We start from the raw sequence: 7,604 nt of genomic DNA on the forward strand, positions 1-7,604 counted from the left end.
GATACAAAGAAACATTAAAGCAATAACCAGAGGACACAATACATCTACATATTCCGAACACATAACTAATGCTAACAACACATACAATAACATAAATACAGACATGGAAATCCTACACATACAACCCAAAAACCAAAAACTCAACACACTAGAACAATATGAAATATACAGACACACTAAAACACACCCCAGTCAAATTCTCAACACACAGATCAATTTCAGAACACACACACTATTTGACATAACTCTTCATCACACGAACGCACCCACACAACAGGCAGTGAAGTTGAGATAGCGCCGAGATCTAGTAGGCTCTGAGGATGGTGTCGAATAGCACCGAAAAAGCTGTAAGCCACACATGCTTACATAATTAACATGAGTAAGATTGCCATTTAATCAGTTATTTAATTTGTACTATTCCTGTAGTAATGTGTACTGGCCACCAAGTACTTGGACTTTTTGTGTAACTTCTGAAATCACTCCTAAGGTCACAGAAACTATTCCAGAAAACTCAAGGGACTCTGTTCAGTGCATGCAGAGTTATACTTAGACTGAAGTTTGATTAAGACTGCATTGATAGTTGGTGATTGAGAGTTAGTGGGTAAATTCATGTCTTGATTTTACATGTCTTGACCTCTTCTATTAAGCTTTTTGCTTCTTGGATGTCATTTTTGGAAACTTCATAAATTGCATTTGTTTGTCGCACTGCAGGGTTTCACTTACATTGGCATGGGGGGCTCACGCTTGGCCACAGTGTCACGCTTGGTCTCCACGAGGGACAGTCACTCCCACTCGTCTGTACGCCACTCCCGTCCACTCTTGCAGATCACAGAGGATAGTCAAGACCTGCCCTCCCATCAAGAGCCAAGCAATGGCATACCCTCCGAACATCGCAGGTCAGTTGTCAAGTGATTATGAAGCGAGACAGTGAATGTTACAGTTCTTACAACAATTATAATACCAAGGTATTGACAAAGAATTTTTTTACAACATTCCTTCAATTAGATACCTGGATTCTGTTTCTTAAAATGTAGGATTTCCATACCAGTAACATAAAAATTCAGGACATTTTGACGCTCAAATCTACATTTGTCTTTTCATACATCCCATTGCATACACTAATAAATGACTGTTTGGATATATAGTATTAATAGCGCAGCAAAATAGAATTTCATTGGATTTATTTTGTACAGTTACATAGTTTAATGTTTTGTATACCAGTCAAATTATCAGATCGGAATTTTTTTAATAGATTATCTTAATTATTACCGGTTGTTCTTTATGGTTGTAAAACTTGGACTCTCACTTTGAGAGAGGAACATGGGTTAAGGGTGTTTGAGAATAAGGTGCTTAGGAAAATATTTGGGGCTAAGAGGGATGAAGTTACAGGAGAATGGAGAAAGTTACACAACACAGAACTGCACGCATTGTATTCTTCACCTGACATAATTAGGAACATTCAATCCAGACGTTTGAGATGAACAGGGCATGTAGCACGTATGGGCGAATCCAGAAATGCATATAGGGTGTTAGTTGGGAAGCTGGAGGGAAAAAGACCTTTAGGGAAGCCGAGACGTAGATGGGAAGATAATATTAAAATGGATTTGAGGGAGGTGGGATATGATGATAGAGAATGGATTAATCTTGCTCAGGATAGGGACCAATGGCGGGCTTATGTGAGGGCGGCAATGAACCTCTGGGTTCCTTAAAAGCCAGTAAGTAAGTAAGTAAGAAAGATTATCTTCATTCATTAGGTAATCATGAAATACAGTACAGCACGTCATGTCTTTAAAATTATGTTGTAACATTAAAATTGATTTTACAGAGGTCACTTTAAGCCTATTCTTTTCATGAGGCTATTTATTAAGAAAAAAATTTTTTCCACACTGGCATTATGCCCAAGTAAGCAAACAAAATACTGACCCAGTTTCAGTAATTCTGAATATTGTCATTTCGCTCCAGCTGTTGGGAAACAAATTTGCTTAATAACAGTGATTGCATGAATGCCAGAGAATCATCCACTTTACACCCTCTTTCCAGCAAATATTTCACTCCTATTTCTATGTCGTTCCAAGCTGGAACCTTTTCTAACAAAATCATTTAAATGTAATATCAGCAAAAGCCACCAGCGTAGCTTAGTCAGCTAAGGCGCTTGCCTGCCGATCTGAAGTTGCGCTCAGACTTGGACTGATTACCTGGTTGAGTATTTCCGAGGTTTTCCCCCAACCGTAAGGTGAATGCCAGGTAATCTGTGGCGAATCCTCGACCTCATCTTACCAAATATCATCTCGCTATCACCAATCCCACTGACGCTAAATAACATAGTAGTTGATACAGCGTTGTTAAATAACCGACTAAAAAATATCAGCAAAACAACTTAGCCACTGTTCAAACTTGTTATATAAAAATCACTTCAATATGAAACCTTACAATAATTTTATCATCATCAATATCATCTATGATGTTTTTTTAGGGGGGAGAGGAGGGGAGGAGAACAGGAGAGGATATTTGATCTCTCGTCTGTGTAAGATTTTCACAAGACAGTCCAATAATTGAAAACCTCACGTACAGATATTTCTATTTTGTTTCTATTTTCAAAATGACTTGTTGGAATAAATGAGATTGTGACTACAAAATAAAGATAGTCTTTGCAAGAGGGTTTTCATAAAACATTTCAGAAGTCTAGGACAGCAGTCAGGTGACAAGAAATAAGATTTCAATCTCTCAGACTTGGAAGTAATTCTTTCAACAGCAGGGAAGATACTTAGTTAACTTGTCTTTGAATGATTAATTAGATCTTGGTAAGGTAATGTTTACAAACTCACAAAATTGAACGTTACTTAACCAGAAAAAAAATTCACGCAGGCCTTCTGGAATTTTTAAAAATGTTGGTTTTGGTTGAGAAACAAATGAAATTGTTTCAAAAACTGTTTTATTGATAACCATAACTTTTTAACACAATTTTAAGAAATTGTTACCGGTATATTAATAGGTACTGTAGTTGTTCACAGACATTCCTTGTGTGAAAGCACAATCGGTGACATACGTGCCAGAATTTATGGGAAGTAAAAAAATATACATTTTCGCTGTGCGTCCTTTGAAAATTCTTTATCTTGCATAATCCTATAAGCCTCTTGTATGATAATTTGATAAATATCATATTGCTTTCTTAATTTTGCTGGTAATAATTCCTATGTTACTGTTCCTGTAGCTTTTTTTTTCTTTATTTTTTCTGGTTCACTTTTAGAATTATTCATTTTCGAACGCGATTTTGAAACTGCAACCATAATGTTTCATAAATTTATCGTCTGATGACTTTCAATGCGACATGTCATGTGAATCAATTCTGTAAGCAGCATTTCATGAATTTGCCACTAAAAAGAAAATCCAGCAATTTCAAATAAAATGAGTAAATAAGTACTTATTAAATGATCTAATGTACGGTATTTATAAATACTTAATGGCTGCCTAAAATATAGTATACGACATCCATGTTAAAAGTGATTTTATTTTCTTCTTATGTTTGCTAAACTTGACCTGCTGCTTCTTCTTCTTCTTTTTTTTTTTTTTTTTTTTTCGACCGACCAGAGGCCGTTTACCAAAGTTATCTATTTTGTTTTCAGTTTTCGTTTTCCATTTGTTTTACTTACACTAATACAAACACAACACCCATGCCCGAGGCGGGACTCGAACCCACAACCCTTCGGACCAAGCGATAGGGACATGCCGGGCCCCTACCGCTTGAGCCATCCGGGCCGGCATTATTGGGTTATTTTACGACGCTGTATCAACATCTAGGTTATTTAGCGTCTGAATGATATGAAGGTGATAATGCCGGTGAAATGAGACCGGGGTCCAGCACCGAAAGTTACCCAGCATTTGCTCATATTGGGTTGAGGGAAAACCCCGGAAAAAACCTCAACCAGGTAACTTGCCCCGACCGGGATTCGAACCCGGGCCACCTGGTTTCGCAGCCAGACGCACTGACCGTTACTCCACAGGTGTGGACAATATTTTTTAGCGTCGATGGAATTGGTGATAGTGAGATGGTATTTGGCAGGATGAGGCCGAGGAATCGCCAGAGGTTACTTGACATTCACCTTACGTTTGTGGAAAACCTCGAACAAACTCAACCAGGTAATCAATTCATGCGGGAATCGAACCCACGCCCGTGCGCAACTCCGGATCAGTAGGTAAATGCGCTACCGCCTGAGCTAAGCCGATAGCTATTCTTTTCGCAAACATCCCTACTCACAAAATAAAATGTCACTTTTAACACATATGTAAATATAAATATGAAATTAAGAATGTTTTAAATAATATATGTCTGATAGGAGAATGAATTAACTTGAGGTTGGAAGCAGACCTAAACAAATAAAGTAGATAACAATGCTTTTCTTGAGACATATCGTGGTCCTTAAATTCCAGTCATTTTAATGTTAATTGTCCTAAATTTTGGCAGGCATATCACATACATGAAGCACCAGTACTGTGATCCAAGCAACAGGCCACGGACATTGTCGGTAGCACTGTGGCTTCATCTTTGGACCTTCGTGCTGGTAGTGGCATTATGCTGGACTGACATGACATCTGTGTTAGGGAAGGTAAACTTATGTGTATGCAACATTATCCTTTTTTATCGTAACAGCTGGCAAGCCAAAGTGCATGCAGAAATCCTTAAGTCATCCTTCTGGTTAATGTTAACTGACCAAATGAAATAAGAATGATCTCATTTCTATCTGAAATCATTTGCTGAAGTAGAATACCATGCCAGATTTTCACCAATATGACATTAGTTTGTATTATGTGCTTTTGCCATTGCACTCTGAACCAGAAACATTGCGAGTGCTTCACGTTATTTGTTAATCGTCAGACACATTCTTTAACCAGCTGAAGTTTATATGATGTGTGAAGATTAAGTAATATGATACTGCAAAAGGATCACGAAGTAATTTTACATAGTTCTTATGGAATCTGTACTCTTATAATTATTATGCAAATTTGATTTATCTACCCCACCTTGTGGAGAACTAATGTGAAGAGAAGTTTTGTTTTCGGAATGGCAACGTCTTTCTTTTGAGTACAGATAGGTTTTTTAAAAATATAGTTAATATAAGAAACAAATCTCATTGTTATGCTGTAGTTTCTATGTTACACAGTGTGTACATACATAATGATTATCACGGGAATTATGAGCAAAGCTACAATGGCGTGTTCAAATCTTATGCTTGTTGCCTTCATCAAGTGATACTATTGTTTCTGTTTATCAGTTTTCTATTAGGGGCTTAATGTATTATTATTATTATTATTATTATTATTATTATTATTATTATTATTATTATTATTATTATTAATTTGTTTGTTTGTTCGTTTGTCTGTCCAGGGCTCGTCTGCAGCAGAATTTTTTAATCTGACGAGAAATGGCCTATATTGTCACTTTGGTGGACACAACAAGCAAGCACATAATTTGAGTGATGACGTAACATTAGTGAGAAATCATGAATACTGTTATCAGGTGAGACCAATATGTTTTATAATACTTTAATTTAAGTAGCAGTGCCAGATCTTTTAATTTTAGGAAGCTTTCAGATGTATAGAACTTAATCAAGGTGGACAACTTTTTTTAGTTGTGGCCCGTTGAAATTTTTGAAATTATTATGGTAGTTAAGGTTGTCACCTTTTTAATTTATAACTATAAGTATGAATATAGGGCCGTCTATTTGCTTATCAAATGGTAAAATAGTGTTAATAAGTATCTAACATTTTAATTTATGATTCCTGAATACTACTATCTGAATAGACTTAAAGTGAAGAATTGGGATGTAGGACAGTGCTTATCTCTTTGTAATAATAAAAACCAAAATATTGACGGAAAGCTAAGGTTGATGAATTCTACAGAATGCGAATTTTTCACAAGGACGTGCAACCATCATTCTCTTTTAACGTTGAATAAAATTTACTTAAAGTCTGCTAGACACAAAATGTAGGTCACATCGTTCAATGCCAATAACTCAATACTTTTAAAATATAGACAACACAAACCTATTGTATATGTAAATTTAAAGACTTGGTAATTGAAAAGCTTTGTGTGTATGTAATTTATTTTATTCCGTTATGAGTATTTTACACATTGTTATATAAATATTGATGATCAAGAGAGTTGATGACTTTATTACCGAGAACTCAGTATTAGTTAACAAAAATAACATTGTTAAGTACAAGAATTGGATCTAAACATATTGCGAATGAAATGCGTAAGTAGACATGAGCTTTTCAAATCTGTATTCAGAGTTTAGCTAGAGTCTACTATAACATCATGTCGGTGCGAAACAGCATGTCGAGTACATTCGCGAATAAACTTTAATGCAGTGGTCAGCATTTCTTGACTCGTGAAACAACCCTTTAATACACAAACAGGGCGGAAGGGTAAGGCATGATCTTTCTCCCCTTAGCCATCACTTATTCATTCAATGTTAATCAATTTGGGTATCCTACACCTTCTACCTTTCCCTGTAGCCTGCATTTTATATGACATAATCTTTGTTTACTACTGCTTTAATGTAACTCTAGAAATAAATTTGTATTTATGTACGTTAATCCAAACACTTCCTTTGAGGTTAGTCATGTCTAGTCGAAAATCGCTGAAATAAATGAAATTTCACCAGCAGAAAAGAGGTAGATTAAATTTTAAACGTAAATATGTGAATACTACTTTAGAGTAAGTACACTTCCTCAGGATGACGTGAATAAAATTGTTCATGATTACATTCAGTGTACTGAGTACCAAAAATAATATCTCCTTTCTTATGACAGGTGACGTTATATGCGTGGCCATTCCTGACTGCTTACATCCTGTTTGTATTGTCATCAGTTCAGTTCCTCATCATTAGCGAATCAGCCGTCTTCACAGTTGCCATGTCGACCACTGCCCTTCCTCTTGCAGGCATTTGGTGGTCTTTGTTCCGCATGGTTGGGGCTACAGCTGCTTCATCCTCTGGTAAGCTGTGATAAATTTAATGTACCATACTGGTAAGAGAAAATTCAGTAGGGCATGTTTTTTATAGGACTTTGATTTTTTCTGACATTTAACAGTTTATCCCTTGTTGTGACTCGTGTAGTATTTCCAGAGAATCAGCAACTCTATTTCAAAGGGGTGTATATGCGTTTGTCTGGTTATGTACATTCGTATTGCCTTGTGATTTTTGTTATGCATTTTAAGCAATGACCTTGCATCATGCTGACTATATGGTTGGAGGTTCACATCTACAAATTCACCGTCATAATTAAATTGATGAAGGATGGGTGGAGCAGAGAAAAATCTCTCCGGCATCAGGACTCGAACCTGGGTTTTCAGCTCTACATGTGTGTGTCTAATGCCTACCCACTTCACTTTACGTGATTCGGGTTCCGCATATTGCGGATGGATGGCAGGACTATGACCCATTTTCAAATTGCACACCACTTCGGCGGGCCATGTTATGCATGATTTGTATCTGTGAAGAGTTATGTCGTGTATTAGGGTGAGTGTATGTTAAGTGTTCGTGTAGGTGTAGTGTAGGGAATGGGTGAGGATGATGATGGAGGTGAGAAAGAGAGAAGGGAAA

General features: G+C 36.6%; 1 protein-coding gene across 1 annotated transcript in view; it reads left to right on the plus strand.

Moving 5' to 3' along the window:
- The window catches only part of LOC138706312 (uncharacterized), a 47,657-nt gene that overhangs the window by 19,086 nt on the left and 20,967 nt on the right, over positions 1 to 7,604 (plus strand). Inside the window, exons 3-6 of the mRNA XM_069835444.1 lie at positions 712 to 896; positions 4,463 to 4,604; positions 5,384 to 5,515; positions 6,814 to 6,997. Of these exons, the coding sequence (XP_069691545.1) occupies positions 712 to 896; positions 4,463 to 4,604; positions 5,384 to 5,515; positions 6,814 to 6,997 (643 nt within the window). The remainder of the gene's footprint in view (positions 1 to 711; positions 897 to 4,462; positions 4,605 to 5,383; positions 5,516 to 6,813; positions 6,998 to 7,604) is intronic.

The sequence above is a fragment of the Periplaneta americana genome, chromosome 9 (genome assembly GCF_040183065.1).
Source record: "Periplaneta americana isolate PAMFEO1 chromosome 9, P.americana_PAMFEO1_priV1, whole genome shotgun sequence".
NCBI lineage: Eukaryota > Metazoa > Arthropoda > Insecta > Blattodea > Blattidae > Periplaneta > Periplaneta americana.